The sequence below is a fragment of the Paramormyrops kingsleyae genome, chromosome 7 (assembly GCF_048594095.1).
Source record: "Paramormyrops kingsleyae isolate MSU_618 chromosome 7, PKINGS_0.4, whole genome shotgun sequence".
In the NCBI taxonomy this organism is placed as follows: domain Eukaryota; kingdom Metazoa; phylum Chordata; class Actinopteri; order Osteoglossiformes; family Mormyridae; genus Paramormyrops; species Paramormyrops kingsleyae.
In genome coordinates this window covers 19,546,461-19,566,032 of record NC_132803.1, presented here as the reverse complement: position 1 = coordinate 19,566,032, position 19,572 = coordinate 19,546,461, and the positions used below count along the sequence as shown (strand labels likewise).

Below are 19,572 nucleotides of genomic sequence, written 5' to 3'. Positions count from 1 at the left end.
AAAGCATTTGTGAAGCCACAACACGCACAACCTTGAGGCGGATGGGCTACAACAGCAGAAGACCCCACCGGGTACCACTCATCTCCACTACAAATAGGAAAAAGAGGCTACAATTTGCACGAGCTCACCAAAATTGGACAGTTGAAGACTGGAAAAATGTTGCCTGGTCTGATGAGTCTCGATTTCTGTTGAGACATTCAAATGGTAGAGTCAGAATTTGGCGTAAACAGAATGAGAACATGGATCCATCATGCCTTGTTACCACTGTGCAGGCTGCTGGTGGTGGTGTAATGGTGTGGGGGATGTTTTCTTGGCACACTTTAGGCCCCTTAGTGCCAATTGGGCATCGTTTAAATGCCACGGCCTACCTGAGCATTGTTTCTGACCATGTCCATCCCTTTATGACCACCATGTACCCATCCTCTGATGGCTACTTCCAGCAGGATAATGCACCATGTCACAAAGCTCGAATCATTTCAAATTGGTTTCTTGAACATGACAATGAGTTCACTGTACTAAAATGGCCCCCACAGTCACCAGATCTCAACCCAATAGAGCATCTTTGGGATGTGGTGGAATGGGAGCTTCGTGCCCTGGATGTGCATCCCACAAATCTCCATCAACTGCAAGATGCTATCCTATCAATATGGGCCAACATTTCTAAAGAATGCTTTCAGTACCTTGTTGAATCAATGCCACGTAGAATTAAGGCAGTTCTGAAGGCGAAAGGGGGTCAAACACCGTATTAGTATGGTGTTCCTAATAATCCTTTAGGGGAGTGTATATATATATATTATAGGCTATTCATTATGTTAAAATATTAAAGTAAAAGGAGCTGTTGTATCGGTATCGGCAGTAGTGTATCAGAATCAGTTCGGAACTGAAAAAAGCCCATTTCTACTTGTCTTGTATCCTGTTGCATGGCATAAATATATATATATTTGTGTGTGTGTGTGTGTGTGTGTGTGTAAACATTCCTTAGTGCTAAGTGATAGTAAAAAGTAGCCCTATTAGATATTAGAAAAAAAATGTCTTGCAACTGTGAAATTAAAGGTCTGAAAATACCACACAGAAACAGTGAAATAATATTTTATATTTTTCAGTTGGTGATGAAAACTGACAGACACACACAGTCATCCTATTCCAGGATTAAACTATTAAGTCTACATACTTAACCTGTTAGTACACAGCTTTTGTGAGGGGTTTTTTCGGGAATATATGTTTTTTTAATAACATTAGTCACCCCATTGTGTAATGACTTAAATGCCTATTGGTTCTATCATACAATTGATTGTCATAAATACTGATCACTTATTTATAATGTATGACCTTTACAGTGATGGGTGGGATACTTTTTAAAATGAAATACATTTTTAATATTGAAATATGGAATAAATTTTCCTATGTATTTACAAAAATAGTTTTGTGAATTCCTTCATCCATTTTCTTAATGCCTTTCCAGTAGAGAGTCACAAACAAACATTTATTTATTTTTAATATAATCCTTTGAAAAGACAAAAACACATTACTTGAAAAGTATCTATTGTTACAATGTCTGCAATGAAAAAAATATTTTGAGGGATGCAGTTTAAATGTACAGGACAACCCTTTGTTTTTGTTTTTTGTTTTTTTGACAGAATGCATTTTTTTCCATCAAGTTTGCTAAATGTACATACAAAAAAAGATAAATCCATTAAATTAAAAACTGAGAAAGTTGCTAAGAACCATTGTCATTTTTAAATTCGATCAATCTTTATGGGTCTTCACCCAAAGCTCTGTTTTAGTTAAGATCCCATCGGTGGCATTTTGACCAAAGGTATGTTAAAAGCTGAAGAATGGGCAGCTCTCCCAGTCCATGTGCAGTCCCATGCCACCTCTCCTCACTCTTCCTCCAGCACACCCACAACAGAAATAATCTGTACTGAATGGAGTTAATCGTTGCTTTTTCCAAGCCTGTCAACTTAATGAGAACACTTCGAGAAGAGCCCCCCCCCCCAACAAGAACACCACTAACACCAACGGCTCTCCAGTGAGTGGGACAGGCCTGCTGGAAATCAAACCAGACAGGAATGCATTTTTGAAGATTGACCTGCAATGGGAGGGGGGTGGCTCAATCGGGCCATTTAGGACAGCCCTTCTTTGAGTGGCTATGTGGCAGCCTGCTTTACACAGACCACCATGAAGGGGAGTAGAGAGAGATCCATTTATGCTCTAATTCACTCCACAGGAGAGGCCTATCTGATAGGAGCGGCACTCCATCTTAAGCCTATTCACGTATTAAATAAGGCCCATCACCTCGCCATGTCCATTTAAAGTCCAGCCGTAACTATTTGCTTTTATAGCTAGTCCTTATAGAGGGAGATGAATTTTTCACCTTGAATGGTCTGTTTGAAGCATCAGCTCTTCTGCCGTATTTTGTTTGCCGTTGCTCATGAATGGATTTAGAGAATTACTATGGAAAACACAAGGTAACATATACAAAGACACCACACATGTACCCAGATGATCTATACCCAGATGATCTATACCCTCTTAGCACCAGCCCATCCACTGGCTCTTCTTAATGGCCGTTAACTCTGATTTCCTGCTTGTGGAGTCTGACGTGGCATGAAATGGCTAAAGCGTTTTGTTTCCAGGTTATTGATCATTACATAATGCTCCATTCCCATGGAGAACAGGCACTCTGAAGCCTATTGTTACTTAGCACACAACAATTAACAAAAGAAAGCTGTGATTTGCTTTCCCATTTCTGCTATTCCTCAGATAAATTAGGAAAGACCAGTGAAAAAGTCTTTCTTACAATCGTTTTCCTTAAAGTCACATTTAGTACACATTTCAAAACTGTAACTTACTACATCAAAGAATTATGTTTTCCAAATGAATGACACATTTTTATTTATAATGATATCAAACAATAATTTGAATCATATCCTATTGCAGGTTAATGGTGCCTTGTAAAATTATGTAAAATGTATTTGCAATCGGTTCAATTGGCATAGAATTATTACACAAGGGGGCACTGTAATTTGCAAAGCTGCTGAATAATGTAGTAGTCCCACTAGGTGTACAATGTACTTTAACACCGGGACTCAAGTATCTCCTTTGAAGTATAGTGATAAAGGAGATATAAATGACCAAGTTGCATGCAAAAGTGCAGTACTGTACATAAAAGTCAATTATGGGGGGCAAGATTCTTAAAAATCTAAAGAACCTCGCTCCCTTACAGGGCAGTGGTTAGGGAAGCATGTTTGTGATTCCTGGTTTGAATCCCTGACCAACAAGGCACCAATGAGGTAGCCTGAGCAAGGTACTGCTCCCTGGGTGCTAAATAATAGCTGCTCCCTGCTATGTCACATATGCATTAAATGCAGAGGACACATTTAATTGTGGTGTCACTTATTTTAAGAACCATAGAAAATGACTAATTTTGAATATTATTATTTTTCATGTTACAGTAAACATTAAAGCTTTATTTTGTAATCCAGTGATGTGATTTTTCAAGGATCTAACTACTATTGCAAGGATCTTACAATGGAAAATCAGCGTCAAATTCTCATTTCCCCCTTATTTCCCCCTTATCTCATATTTTTTTTCCTTGTGTTGTCAGCAAGGTTGAGGCCACTCCAGAATGCATTAATCAATTCCAGTCGAAATCAGGAAATTGAACTGAAGTTGGAACTTAAATATCCCTGAAATTCGAATTCAATTCCAATTCTGTTTCCCATAGTTTTTTTTTCCAATTCCAGCTCCAGTTCCATTTCCTGATTTGGATTGGAATTGATGAATGCATTCCGGAATGGCCCCAACCCGGGTTGTCGGTGACATAGAGATTCTGCAGTGTGTTGAGGTAAGCATACATTGCAGAAATTCAAATTTGCAGATTTTTGAACAACACAAATTTTGAAGCTCACAACTCTTGACAATTCAGTTCATTAGTGCAAAACTACTAATTATCCTATATCCGGCAAGGGATGGCAGTTCACCACAGTGCACATGGCAGGGACACACCCCGGACACGATGGCAATTAACCACAGTGCACATGGCCGGGACACACCCCGGACACGATGGCAGTTCACCACAGTGCACATGGCAGGGACACACCCCGGACACGATGGCAGTTCACCACAGTGCACATGGCAGGGACACACCCCGGACACGATGGCAGTTCACCACAGTGCACATGGCAGGGACACACCCCGGACACGATGGCAGTTCACCACAGTGCACATGGCAGGGACACACCCCGGACACGATGGCAGTTCACCACAGTACAAAGCATCCTTATTTCTTATACTGAATATCATAATGCATCATCAAGGTATATATAGTGCATTACAGATGAGAGCTTCATTGGAGCTTATAAAGTATCACAATACTATATTGCTTTATGACTGTCAATGGAGGATGCTGTAATGCATTATTAATTCTTATGCCAACTGTTATAACGCATTATGAAGGTATCTATAATGCATCATTGATGTTGTGATAAAGTGTTACCAAAATGTTTTCTAAATTTTAACTCGGAAAATTGAGAAGAATGATACTGTTGTCTCACACTCTCTGTTTTTCTGCTGGCTTCTGTCAGGTGCGTCACTTTCCTTCCCTAGTCCACAAACATGCAGGATTAAGTGGACTGGTGACTCTAAATTGCCCATATCATGTGACTGTGTGCATGCCCTGCAATGGATTGACTTCCTGTTCAGGGTGCCCCCTGTCATGTGCTCCCTGCTTCCTGGGGTAGGCTCCAGGCTCTCAGTGACCTTGATAAGGGGTTGAAAGATGGACGAATGAATATTTCTATGTATAAAGCATTTACTAATGACTAGCTATTTGATAAAGCAAAATAATTTGTGCAGCAACATAATATACTTTCTGTTCTCTGCAAAAATTATAATCGGAGAAGCCTTTGAGAGGCAAATGCATGGGGGGGATTTAGATTAGCAGTTTTCACTGCATTACAAATTATAATACTGCCTTTTTGTTTTTATAATGTGAACTTCTGGTGACTTAGAAATAAATGGAAGAAATAAGGACTCCTTCCTCTCTTCACACAGTATTTGAACTCAGACATTTGGCTAGAGCCATTATGGAGGGAGTTTCAATTTCTTGTGAAGCCACATGGACAATGGCAATAAGAATGCACTCAAAATGGTGAGTGCACCCCCAAAATAGAGTACTTAAAAAAACATAACTAATTTATTCTAAAGGCACAAATACCTCTACTATACTTTTATTTGTCATTTGGCCCTGACTCATTGTCTAAAGCTCAGGAAAAGTTATCTTACGTCTTTGCTGTGGATTAGCTTGATTATTACAGAGCTAATTCAACCCTGTTAGCTTTAAATTCATGTTTCATTTTCCAGGCACAATTAAAGCAACACTTTTCCATTTTTTTTTTTTTGATCCAGGATGACATGATTTCCAATAATGTGTCTTCTAAAGCAAGCTGCAGAGATACAGATAGACACTGGGCACTGTCCTGGATAGTCTCTGATCTGAGTGCTCCCACTGTCTTTAGGGAATAGTCTCATCATCTCAGAACAATGGTTGTTCTTTCAATATTAAAAGGCTTTGACAGTAATGAGTGAAGCTGACATGCATTTAAAGGATAAAGGTGTGCGTTCGTGACAGCAGCTCACTGTTAGGCAATCTAAGCAATATTTTCCGGGAAGAAGAGGTGTAGAGCATAGCATTCAGGCCATATTAAATTCACTTGTGATGAGAAGTTAAAGAACCAACATGTTACAAGTTTATCCAAGCTATGCTAAACACAGTCCACTGGCAAACACTTGCAACAGTACGTGCTTGATTTGGAAATTGAACATTTGGTGCTTGAGACCATTTCTCATCTCACCCACCGTTCTTTGATTTTTAAATTTTTTTTTTGTCAAACCAAGGCTTCCTCAAAGCCAAATGTATGGGATCAGTTATAAAGACTGAACCTGGCATCACTTCCGGTGAACCTGGCAACACGAGTCTCATTTCTTGTCCAGATGTTTACACCCATAAGATCATTATTGAGGCCACATTTTTAAACTTAAATGGGTGTGTGATGATGCTTCTGAAAGCTACGTTAAAAAATAGACAATTAATTAAGATCGGGTCAGTGAAATTTTGAGGGAATATGATTAAAGAATAGAGGGATTCAGTACTTCAGTATTCTTTGCTAAAACAAAGGACATAATCTTTAATCCAGTTGAGCAATGCAGACACTCTAAGCTGTTAGCAAATAATTTCTCGGAGGCTGAAATGAAATATCTTCCAGGTTGTGATTAACAGCCTAACAAGTGGTAACAGATCTCGAATGTCACTGACAGCAATCTAATCCTAATAAAACACCTTTCAAACATGCAAGGTGGTTTGATCATTTGAAAAGATTTCAGAGTTTATGTAGTACTTCACAAAATGGTCTGTTTCAGTACAACTGATTCAACTTACAATATAAAGTACTAAGAGAAATACTTTTGAAATGTACAAGATTACAGATTACTAGTTATCCTGTTAAAAGTGTAATAAGTTTTGTAATTATTTTGATTACTTTATCAAAGTAATGTAACTTATTACATTTGATCACTTTTTCAAAAAAATGTTGTAAACTGGGCAATAAAGATGAAACATCCGAGAAGCTTTGATGATACGTGTTGTCTGGAAATATGTTTTTGAACAGCAAAAAGATGAAAAGCATCAAAATTAAGGGAATATTCTACATATTAGCTTTTTACAGAAAATAATAGATTTGGATGTAACCCAGATTTTGTTTAATAACTGCAACTTAATTGCATTTTTCCCGGATTACAATTGTATTTATTTTGTAATTTAATTATGTAACAGCATTACATGTAACTAGTTGCTCCCCAACACTGCTGATAATGATCCATTCAGAAGACCATCCAAGTTTTGAAATACACTCTTTCCTTGGGACTACACTCCTTCACTGCTTACGATGCCGTATCCACATATGGATTTAGCAATCGTTTGATAAATGTACTGTTTGTCACTATTGCCATTGTGACATGTAATATTACTAAAATTATGGTTTTTGATTAGACTGGGAACAGTCCCACCTAACAGAACTGTATGTAATGTTCATTTGTTGTTAGGCACTCTTTATTGATGGTCCCTTATATAATTCCACAGAAACTGATAAAGGACAAAGCAATTTTATTTCAGAAAAAGAGGCCATATTGCTGAGGGTCTTAACGCTTAACACTGTTGTCTTTGTACTGTTTGTACTGTGTAATTTGCTTCTCGCAACTTTTCCTAGGGAAGATGAGTCAGTGTTCATCCACATGTATCATATTAATAGATTGATGTTGTTGCTAAAATCCATTCTGAGATCCCCCACCCACACACACACACACACACACACACACATACACTTGATTAGCGAACTTCATGATGGTATGTTTTAAAATTTTTCTTTTACAGACTGCTACATTTTTCATGAAGTAATTAAAATCATACACTCAGGTATTTGCAATTGTGAATCTAATAATATGTGAACTTCCTGTCTTTATATCACAATTCTGGTGTGACTGTTGTGTTTATGTTTAATTTTGTTTTAACATTTCGGTTTAGTTTTTTGTGGTGCCTCAAGCATCAGGACATGCAAGCCCCTCTGGCAGAACCACATCCGCAATTCAAACGAAAACATCGATATTAAAATAAAAACTAATCATTCGCATTTTCACTATAGCTGTGCATTCAGACTATTACTGTTCTCAATATGATTAGCTGACTAAAAAAATTAAGGATGCAGAAATTAATTTGCATACTCTTGTTGGTCTTTAATGGGACTTCAGCTTTAAAGGATACATGAAGAACAGCATCACGGTCAAGATGTTTTAGCCAAATTTAGCCAAAATATTAAGATACATATCAATAAGTTGGTTTTTTTTTTTAATTAAAAAAAGAAACTGGGATGGTCACAGAAATGCGATTGCATTTTATAAAATAAGAAAACAATATAAAGAATATACAAATGTTGTTATGAAATGTATTTAGATGCATACTATTTGTAAAAAAACAAACAAATGTTTTAAAGAGTATTAACATTTATCCGTGGTTTCAAAATAAATACACTTAAAATGTATTATATTTCTCTTGCCTTCCAAATTGCTTTTTTCTTCAAATAAAAGGAATGGTAAAATTTGCATGATGTGTGACAAATCCTATTCATGTTGTTTACATCCAAAAGCACATCAGCCTTCACTGTGTATCACGCTGATGTGTTCATCCCCTACTGACTAACTGAACTCAATACAGGTGAGAGAATTGAGCATTATCTCAATGATCAAGTGCTTGAAAAACATAAATTCAACAAGTCATAATAAGAATCCTTATTCATTTCTTCTTTTAAATAAATTCCACCTAATTCACATGCCAGTGACCATTTTCAAAATTGCACACAAAAAAGTAAAGCAATATCTCTATATCTCAGCATCCTATGGCTGAGATAACCCTACAAATTTGAAAGCATGACACACAATCCCCATACATGTACTACATGTGTATAATCATAAATGCATAAAGATTTTATTTTCTGCGTAACTGAAACAGCTGTGCTATGTAATTTACAACATATTGGCCAGGAAATAAGACTTAAACTGTTGCTTGAAAATTGAACTCCCCTATTAGACAACTGGCATGCATTTGCTGATTTCTATTCATTTTTACTGTTTAAGTCCAAACATTAAGCCAACTGGGTGTCCTTCTTAAATCTTCCAGAGAGACAAGAGCCTTCGAGGACCTTCAACATCGCACATCGAGCTGTACCAACATGGCATCTCGCTCTCGAGCCATAATACGGCAAGAGTAATCGCATTAATCATTAACGGCACCGCGGCCGATAGAAGAGCCGGCAGTTCATCAGAGTGTGTGAAACGAGCCAGTCCCGCACGCCCGCTGCTCTCAGGCCCCATCCACCTGTCAGCTGGAGACAGCCGGACCCCCGAGAGAAGCTCCCGCCTCACCAGGCCCCAGTCCTGCCAGACGTGGCTCCTCTTCTTCGTTGACAAGGCAAGCAGATGCCCCGGGGGCCTGGAGACCTGGAACGTTAAGTGTTGTCGTGGAGGCTCAAGCTCAGCAGCGGATCACGAGAGACTCTGTCGGCGGAAGGCGACCCCACGCTCTGTCCCGCTCTGGAGCTCCCTCTGTGGAACGATGCCAGAGAGATGCTGGCTTGATGGACCGCCCAGCTAACCTTCAGTGGTCATGCTAGCAGAAACAATAATGGCCTTCCAGTACAGATGTCTTTCCTTGATGTAGAAGTGTATGATAAAATATAAAAAAATATAAAATATTAATTTAGCCTGAATGTGTGCAATGCCAAATACTGGCAGAAACAAAAAATAAATAAATTACATTTTTTAAAATAAAAACAAATAACTGCAGTTCTCATAAATGTACAATTTTTTCCAAATAAAAAATAATAATAATTAATACTAATTGTATTAATACTACTAATAAAACACAAAGAAATTGAACATATTTTTTTCAGCTGGTAATGTTAACTAGAGGGAGGTCAGAACTCTTGGGGTGCAGGTTGCGAAAAACTTAACAGCCCCATTTGACTGCTAGGTGGATTTCAGGAGCATTGATGCAAACTTCCTCTTGTGAACCAGGAAATGAAACAGAGCCCTGCTGCCATCATAAAGACCGAAAGACAGCATCCTTGCTGAGGAATGTAATCTGCATAGTCCACACCAAAATATTTGGTCTGGAATTCCCATATTTGTGAGAGATACACAATGAGACTTGTGTAGAAGGACACAAGTGCAATAATAGTGAAAGTATCTTTTTTCTACTAAACTTGCTGTGTGTGTTTCTTTTTTAGAGGTTATAACATCTCGCCAACATGTGCCATCGTGCTAGCTCTTGTAAAAAATGGCACATATGGCTGTTGAAATGCCATATGCCACACAGACTTTTTCCTGGCTGTGGCTTCCAGTCACATAATCACTGAACCCATATTAAAGTGCCTCATTATGAATTCATTTTCTAATTTTTTCCCCTACAGGAGTATCATTTAAAGGGGACCTATGTTTGTCTTCTTAAAAAATTACCCTTATTTTGTCTGATGCTTTAAACTTTCATTTTAAAGCCCAGAGTCAATTTAAAGGAGATGGACAAATGATTTATGATGAGACGCACAAGTAAAAGGTTGTTTAGATTTGTAAAGTATTTTCAAAATCCTTTGCTCTCGATTTTCCCTGACGATAACCTTAGGCAAGTGTTAATAAAGTGCAGCGCGAGCTGCTTCCAGACAGTGCAACATGTGAATGAGAAGGAATCAGCTCAGGAGAGGAGCTTTGAAGCAGAACACAAGAATGCAACGTAAACAGGGTCATGACAGAACAAGCGGAGAGACCAATTACACGAGAAGGGGGAGGGCGTGAGATGGCCAGGGGGTTCCTCCCAGAAACATTCTTCCTGCGGAGGTCGCTGGCTACTTCTCTCTTTCCTCTTCTGCCCTCCATTGGAAAGAACAAGCAAAGTGCAGCTTCGAGCGTCTGCACGAGCCAGAAATGAGATTTAAGCATGTTGCTAAATGTGTCCTTAAAGGTATAGCCAGGTTTCATCGTTATCAGTAAGCTAGCTACAAGTGGGGGCTGGGTGCTTACTTTCATTTATTGACCGATCATGTTCTCAAACACGCTACTCACATCTATGCAGGATCTCTTACAAAGAATTAATTCGGATGATTTCAGCCTCGAGGGCTACATACATGACACTCATGATTGTGTATTAGTGTTTGTGTTCCTGTAATGTGATGGAATGCAGAAATATGCTTAGGAGCAGGAGAAGACCAGAGTACACATGACATGTAACTGGGAATAACCAATATATATGACTCCACATTTAAAAAAATTATTATTTTATTTTTTTCCATATCAAACAGAAAAAATAACTTACCCGTGGCCTTCTGTGAATTTTGTTATGAAATAAAATGCTGAGACATGTATTATTGTGAGAAAGAAAGGGAAATGCCCATTGTCAATTTAATAGTGAGATTAATGTAAAGAAATACTGAACAGCCGTTTTACATTGCACACTGTGGAGAAGCCTTGTCATGAATATATTCTAACTGTTACAGTAATAATTCCAAAATAAATAAATAACATCCGGTGCCTTACTTAACTATCATAATTAATTCTTCTGTGTAAAACTAAAATTAAGTTATGCACCTCAGTAAAAAGTAACAGTTCTACATGCAGTGTAAGCAGATACTGAGAGTCTATATTAATATTTGCATCATTCCCTGTGGTGTTTGCCTTTTCACTATCAAATCTTTTGTTACTGTATGCTGTGAAATTCCTGAAGTGAATTAATTACAGCACATTCTGATGTATTTCTCAATTACACCATGAAAGTAACCACCATACATGAAGAACCTGAAAACAGTTCACAGTTGACTTTAAATTAAAATGTGTCGATCAGTAGAATATGTTCACTGTTCACTAATTTTAAATAATGCAGACATAAATAGACAAATACTCGTGAAAATGCAAGAGAGGTCGTAATGGAAAGGGTTTTGAAACTCTGGTGGTGGTTTGCAGGACTGACTCATGTTCAGAAAGACCACATCAAAAAATACATACATAAATTATATATTTAAGAGAATAAATAAGTATGTTATATAGACTAGAGATTATTTTTAAACAGATAAAAATATTTAAATCCCAACAGTGCTATTATTTAGTGTTTTTTCTTAGCAGAACAATTGGTATCTCCGAACACTTTTTAATCAGTTTCTGTATATAACCTAGAAGTATTTGTACTTTTACAGGAAATAACATTGGTAAAATAGATTAAAATATATAAAACTGTACAACTTCAGTTTATATATATATATATATGTGTATATATATATATATGTGTGTGTGTGTGTGTGTGTGTGTGTGTACGTGTAAACTGCAGTAGTAAATCATCTCATATAGTAAGTCAGTAAGTGTATTGTACCTCAGTGTTCTTACATCTGCTCTGTATATGTACAAAGAACCAGCACTTGGCCTTTTGTTAGGACACAGTAGGTTAGAAATCTTTTTTCTCTGTGTCAACCTGTGGCTGCTCACATAAAGACACACACACCCACACATAAAATATAAATGTGAAGTTTGATCCACCAGGTTATACCAGGTTAAGGCAAATGGCAATTCTTTGAATATTGAACCGAAAATACTCAATACTTGTCTGGATATGTGTAGTATTTTTGAAACATCAGTCAGTTGTACACAAGTATCTTTTGTCTGCTCTGTAACGTGAATAAACAATTGACGACCTGTTACAAAGATGCAATCTATTTAAAGCACTTTCTTTATATATATAAATACATCCCTGGTTAGGAGAGCCAGATGTATAGGTAAAGTGAATTAAAAAACACAAAACCTCTGCTTATATCACTGCTGAGGCATTTGAATTAACAGTTTAAATTCAGCTGAACTGCTGATGAAGTCATGAAGTTAAAAAAAACTTTTAGTTATATTTACGTTTTATTAAACAATTTAATAAAAAATAATCAATGCTATAATACGTCCTTTACCAAAAACACACCACAGCAAACTTAAAATGTTCAAGCCAAACTAGCAGTGGCTATATAAATGTGCAACAGTAACAGTCTATTGCATGATATCATACACTAAAAATCTTGAACGGCTTTTGAAAACTGAAGAACCAAATTTACTATTGATTTTAAATCCCTTTTTCATCTAATAAAATTCTATTAAACTACAATAACAATAACAACAATAATAATATAATAATAATAATAAGAAAAACAATGTGTACTTTACACATATGTTTTACAAATGTATTCTTTCAACACAAAAAACAGACAAAATTCCTTGTCTATATACCTCTGTTGTTTTATGCATAATTCTGCTTGCTAAAATAAAAAAAAACATATATTTAAACAAAATATACATATAGCCATCGACATTTTTTGCATGTTTGTTTCTAATCAGTGATTTTAAAATATATATAATAGTAAAAAGAGTAACATAGTTCCATTAGCAATAATTGAGTCAAAGAGAACCCTCCAGCTTAGAAATTGGCTTGGATAGGACTGTAGGTACTCTGTTAAAGGTTACACACCCAGACCGATTCTGATGGGATTAATGAGCACTTTTTAATTACCGAGGTCCGAGGCCTGCGAAGGCTAACTGCCTGCTGATGTTTATGACCTGTCATGTCATCTGTCGGACTCAGCCTAGCTTTGAAGAACACACACACAGACACACACACGGTCTTACACAGAGAAATGCAGACTCTCGCATACACCAACAAACAGATATTCACCAAATATATAGTAATCCAATCATGTTTTCAATGTTGACAGATCACTGCTTCGATACATTACACAATTTCTCAAGTGTTATTACAACGCACAATAATGTAAAAATCTGACGAAATGCTAATTAATTAGCCTTTCTCGTGAATTCGTATATTTATTCCGTGTGTACTGTATATAAACAGCGACGTATCCAGGGAAATGCACTTTTACTTTTATTCACCCTCGAGTTTTCACCGGCACTGATTAAGTTTATAAACACCAACATTTTAAGTAAAACCCGTAGATTTATTATTGGGGATGGTTTATTATTTCACGCCTCCTAAATAAGCTACAATTAATTTGGGATTTAATTCCGAAAAGAATAGCTTCTGTTCAAAACTCCTTTATAAAATGAATGAATGAAAAATTAAAGCATCCTGAAAAACTTTTTTAAGACGACTAACTTTAGTATAAGCAACTGTCATATGAATTGTGGTAATATCACGGACATACTAACATGTCATTTAGGACTATATCAAAATCGAGTGGTAAAAATTAACAAACAGCAATTACAACAATTTCATGTTATTACATAGCCTACATAGTTAAAAATGGGAAAAAAACACACTTACCATTGTAATTTCTTATACGCCTGCCACATCATAGATGTTATCTAAATTTCACTATAAGACAAAGAGTCGCTTAACCTTTGGAAAAGTACAACGTAACGTCAGATAGTGATATTCCGCAACGTGTAGGTCAATTTCGCAAAACAAATGCCGGTCATTTAAGAGTTAAAGGGAGGAGACGAAAAGTGACACGCCTCATTGGGCAGATTATGGGCAGCAAACAAAAAGTGTGTGTCTGTGTGCAATTCAGCCAGTGCATCGGGCCCATCTGCACGGTTATATCAGCGAGAGAAACACAGGGGAGCTTGTGAACACTGTCACTTTCAGATGACAGGGACATGTACTGACTAGACTGAAGAGCTGAAAATAATAGTCTCGTTTTGCAGCCAGTTTACATACAGAAACAATTGATCGTGGTGGATTATATTTTTCAAAAAATAAGGTAAGTGCTTCCTCTTTTATTGCAATCATTAGAAGTTCGCGTATATGCAACGGTGATGCGGGAGAGCAGAATCGGGGGGGAAATAGTATTGATAAGAGGAAATGCGCGTCGTCAAGAAATATATTAAAATGATACCTGGAATTGAACCAAATCTTAACGTCAGTGTGCTGGCATAATGAAATTGAAGATAAAATGTCTCACTTTGCCAGTTTTGTACGTTCGTTGAATTCAGACTATTTTATCAGCATTAATTGAAATGCATATTCATTGAGGCTTTTGTGTTGCTTTCCCAAGTGTGAGTGTGACCTTTACACAATGAGGGGGCCCTACTGGGGAGATGAGATTACTTTTCTGAAAGACGTTGCATACTTAAACATTTACGTTTCGGTCGGGGTAGCAGAGAAGTCTCCACAATGCAGTTTTCTGCTGTCTTTTCATAGTCCGACGTGAGTGTGTTTGTTTGTGGGTATGTAATACTTAAACATACTGCCAAGCATTTTAAAGAAATATGCATAACACATTATTTAAAGGCCATATAATGGAATGTGGTTATAACTCAGGCCCATATAGGTGAATGCTTTAAATTAGCCACCGAATCTGTGGTCTTACAGCACTACGAAATTAAAGCCAACTGCAAAGTTTAACTTACGACGAATCTATTGCAGAAGCACATCATTTAATTTTTGACTGAACATGCACTGACCTCAACTAAGAAAAAAATTTACTTTAAAAGTAAGGACACCGTATTTAGTAAAACGAGTTTGTTTTATTTAGCCGTCTGGAATCTGATAAAGCACATTACGAAAACCAGAAACTTTTTGTTCTTCGTAGCTGAGTGATGCTAAAACGTAGCTGACATAAAACAATGACATTGTACAGTGACATTGACTGTCCAGTTAATACCCATGAAATATGTCATTTCATAGCACGCACCCGATTTTACACGTCTATACATGTTTAAATACTATCGAAGATACCATTCCTTGCAAATTTGTTGTCACTGAATCAAACAGTCATGATTTTGCAGCAAGTACCCTACTGTATAACGTTTTGTCTTGATTGGAATTAACATATACTTAAGAGCGATGTAATTATTGCGCGGTAGTAATGATGGTGATTCAATAAAATCGAAAATAATACTTATTACAACATATACTAATAGCCTTCCATCTGACGTAAAGTAGTGTGATTTTTTTTTTCCTTTGTGAAAATCCACCACGGGATTTAAGTAGAACAATATTTATTCCAACTAGTGCATGTGTTCGCGTTCCTTTAGATGAAAGTCGTTGAACAGCCAGATGAATAGCTAGTCAGTAAGGAGTCACTAATATTTTACCTTTATATGGAAATCTCAATTGCTTCGTTTGATCTTTACCAACAGATTATGGAGGAATCCAGTTCCGAAAAACTGGGGTGCGATGGGAGCGCCAAAGCTGTGCAACAGTGCTTGACGGATATATTCACCAGCGTCTATACAACTTGTGACATTCCAGAAAATGCCATTTTTGGACCTTGTGTTTTGAGTCACACCTCACTGTTTGACAGTATTGCTTTTATTGCTCTTAAATCCACGGACAAGCGAACAGCACCCTATATATTCAGGGTAAGTAAATGCGAATTATAACTTTTTGATTTAACAGTAGTTGTATAATTTTATTTGTGGAGGAGAACGTGACATTCCGAATACTGAATATCTTGATATTCTCTGAAAATATAAAGACTAGCCTATATTGCTACTTGGCTTTCAAAACATTAATATCAGTTATGGCACCGAGTAGACTACATGCCTCTAGTTTTTAAATCAAATTATTTATTAATCAAAAACACGACTGGCTTTATAGTATAGGCCTATGTAAATTATGAATCATTAATACAAGGTATTCTTAACTCTTTCTATAAAAACTGTCGAAAAGGTGGAAAAAAATGTACTGTATATGAACGTGTCATATACTTTTCCTATTTTTTAAATGATATATATTTTAAATGATAATATAGAGAAAGTCGCGTAATCCAAGTAATGTATATATTTTTAAATACCGTTAAGGCCGTCGCAGCCTATTGGATTTATTCTTATCGACTTTTTTGTCATGGGTGGTGCAGGTTGACACTTCTACAGCGAGCGCATCATCCGACAGCTTAATGTGGCTGCGACTGGTCCAGTCGGCGAGGAACAGCGAGGAGCAGAACCTGGAGGCCTACGTGAAGAACGGACAGCTCTTCTATAGGTCTCTGAGAAGGATTGAGAAGGACGAGGAGCTGCTGGTGTGGTACGGAAAAGATCTGGTCGAGCTGTTGCTTCTCAGCTCCGGCAAAGCGGAGGTGAAACACAAAGGTACGCATTTGGAGTCGGAACATTAACGTGATGAACATGCGCTTTGCTTTGCATACAGTAGCCTACCTAACCAGAGCAACTATAAAAACAGAGACGAGTTCTATCAAGTCAATTAGTTATGGTGTTCTCATGTCCACTGATTAACATTAATGTGAATGCAACGGTAATATTTTCTTAATGCGATTTAATCTTTGACAACATTGTCGTCTATCCATGTTTTAGCCTACACAGTAGCAGTCACCCCATAAACTTATAAACGTCCATTTCACCAATTTCCCATTATAAACGTTTAAACAAATCATTATAATCATTAATTGAAAGAAAGAATGGTACGTTGAAAAAGCTGCAGTTCAAAATGAACTACGTCAGAATTAAAACTTAAGGGAACGCTTTAACTGCTTCAATTTTGAAATCAACTTTTACTACCACGGTAGTGCTATAGAACCAGCTTAGCTCTGAATATTTTGGAATATATATATATATATAATCCGTGGTGCTGCCCAACCCGAGTAGCTGTTAGTATCCCCTAATTTAGGCCTTATTAGGAAAAAGAAACATTTCGTATTACTAAGATACTGCTAACAGATGCATTTAAAAATGACAAAACTGTTTAAATGGGCTTCCTTTCGTTAGAATTAACCTAATATGAATTACAAAAAAAAAATCAACAAATTAATATAACAAATTGTCCTTTATGTGGCGACCTTTTATGTGTTTTTTTAGCAATATATATTGTATATGTATATACATCTGTTATTTTTATTCAGAGGTATCTTTTTTCCGCTTTCAGTTTTAGGAGCCCCACCTTATCTCTGTCCAGACTGCAACCAGCGCTTCCAGTTTGAGTTCCCCTTCGTGGCACATCTGCGGTTTCGTTGCTCTCGGAAGCCACAAATCAACGGCGTGGACGAGGTTTCTAAAGACAATGGCGGCAGAACGAGTCCCACGTCCACGCCGCCGAGCCCCAAGATAAGCAGAAGAGGGCTGGAGGGCCATTCCAATTCACAGGATGTTAAGCCTGCCACAGACTTTCACAATTTAGCCAGGGACCTGGAGAATAACCGGACATGCCCCCCAAGTGACAAGGAGGCTGAGGTGCGGAGCAAAAGCGTCAATAAGAGGAAAACCTCAGACATGGAGGAAAGCAGAGCTGCTGGTTTGTCTCGGTCCCACATGTCAAAGAACGACGCGGAGATCATGGCTCCACGATACATGCCGGCGTACACTCTAGGGGAGAACAGGCAGGCTTTTTCCTCACCAAGCCCTGAGCCCGCTGAGGGCAAGAGGAGTGCCTTCACAGAAGTGAAGAAGAGCCAGATGCAGGGCCAGAAGCAGAGCGCCAAGAACCTGAGCTTCAACACCGAGAACAAAGATGGCAGCAGGCCCAGCGGGAGCCCCCCAGAGAAGCACGCGCACATCCGGCCGGTTCTGACGGAGACTCAGCCCCATTCTCGCATGGACGACTCTTCTGCAGGCAGCGCTTTCATGTCCGTGACCCAGCAGATCACCAGTTCGGAAAGGAAAAGCGCCTTCAGCCAACCGGTGCGCTCCTTCTCGCAGCTCTCCTCCCCCCTGATGATGACCCCCAAACTCCTCCCCACGGTAGACTGCCACCCCAGCGTGGGAGACACCATGTCGCCCACTCGAATGTACCAGTCCGACCCACTAGCCGCTAAGCTGCAGAGTTCAGAACTGCTACAGAGCAGCCTCCCCAAGCACAGCCCCTTTATTTACGCCACGGCCTTCTGGCCTAAGACGTCCGGACCGATTCAGATGCAGATGCCCTCTGCGCTCACCCTCCTTCCCCCCACATTCACCTCCCTCTGTCTACCTGCTCAGAACTGGTGCGCCAAATGCAACGCCTCCTTCCGCATGACGTCCGACCTGGTGTACCACATGAGGTCCCACCACAAGAAGGAGTTCTCCATGGAGCCCCTGGTGAAGCGACGGAGGGAGGAGAAGCTCAAATGCCCCATCTGTAACGAGTCCTTCCGAGAGCGACACCATCTCTCACGCCATATGACGTCCCATAACTGACAGCTTGTTCATGGTCTTGGACAGGAGATTGCGGTTTTTCTGTGTTTTGTTTCGGGAATATGATCAAACTGGAGGTATATCCCTGATGCACATGCTTTCACTTTAAAAAAAGAACCTTTCCTTACCAGATGTCATGTTTTAAGGTATGCAAATTGCATTTTGACAAAAGAAATCTATTTATTGCATAGAGCACTTATAATTTGGTTAAAAAAGGGAAACAAATGATTACACTTGTTTTACTATACAGAAAATAAACAAACATGGAATTACGTTACAATGCTTTTATTATTTTTCAGGCTTATACAAAATGGTTATACATATTTAAGTCAAATGGGATTCTTACGTCAATCTATATTTGAAAGTGCATGTAATTTATTTAATAGATATCGATTTAAATTGCAGTCTTCAGTGTAAATAACTACTGCTTTGACTGAACTGTGTAATATTTTGTGTCAGTGAGGAATAATTTAGTTACTTTTTTTCTGAAATTACCTGAGGGTTTATCTAATGTGGTGAATGCTTTGACAATAAAATAGCTTTATTTTCATCCAAATGTGTGTTTTAATACTAGTGGCAGTAGTGGCAGTAGTGGCAGTTTTTAAGGGTTACCATTTAAAGGTTTACATGGCGGGAACAGGGCATAATTCATACAGAACTGTAAAAAAAAAAAAATTAAATGACATATATAAATGATACTACAAAAATACCAAAGTTAATTAATCTGATCAAATTTCAAACGAGTTCCATTGTAAACGGTCTTGAATATAAACACCAGTTGTATGTGATTTTTATAGTATATTTCAAGCCATGTAGAATGTGTGGCTTACAAATTAAAAATCATAGCAACCACAAATTACACAT

General features: G+C 37.9%; 2 protein-coding genes across 2 annotated transcripts in view; one reads left to right on the top strand and one right to left on the bottom strand.

The window, feature by feature from the left end:
* Positions 1-14,041, bottom strand: part of antxr2a (ANTXR cell adhesion molecule 2a) — a 56,417-nt gene extending 42,376 nt beyond the window's left edge. The window contains exon 1 of the mRNA XM_023823075.2: positions 13,904-14,041. Coding sequence (XP_023678843.1) covers positions 13,904-13,935 — 32 coding nt within the window. The 5' untranslated portion in view covers positions 13,936-14,041. The remainder of the gene's footprint in view (positions 1-13,903) is intronic.
* Positions 14,042-14,129: 88 nt separating this feature from the next.
* On the top strand, positions 14,130-19,264 carry LOC111849837 (PR domain zinc finger protein 8-like). Its single transcript, XM_023823072.2, has 4 exons — positions 14,130-14,342; positions 15,724-15,945; positions 16,443-16,674; positions 17,465-19,264. Exons 2-4 carry the CDS (start codon positions 15,727-15,729, stop codon positions 18,709-18,711), a joined length of 1,698 nt encoding a protein of 565 aa, XP_023678840.1. The 5' UTR covers positions 14,130-14,342; positions 15,724-15,726; the 3' UTR covers positions 18,712-19,264.
* Positions 19,265-19,572: the final 308 nt, after the last annotated feature.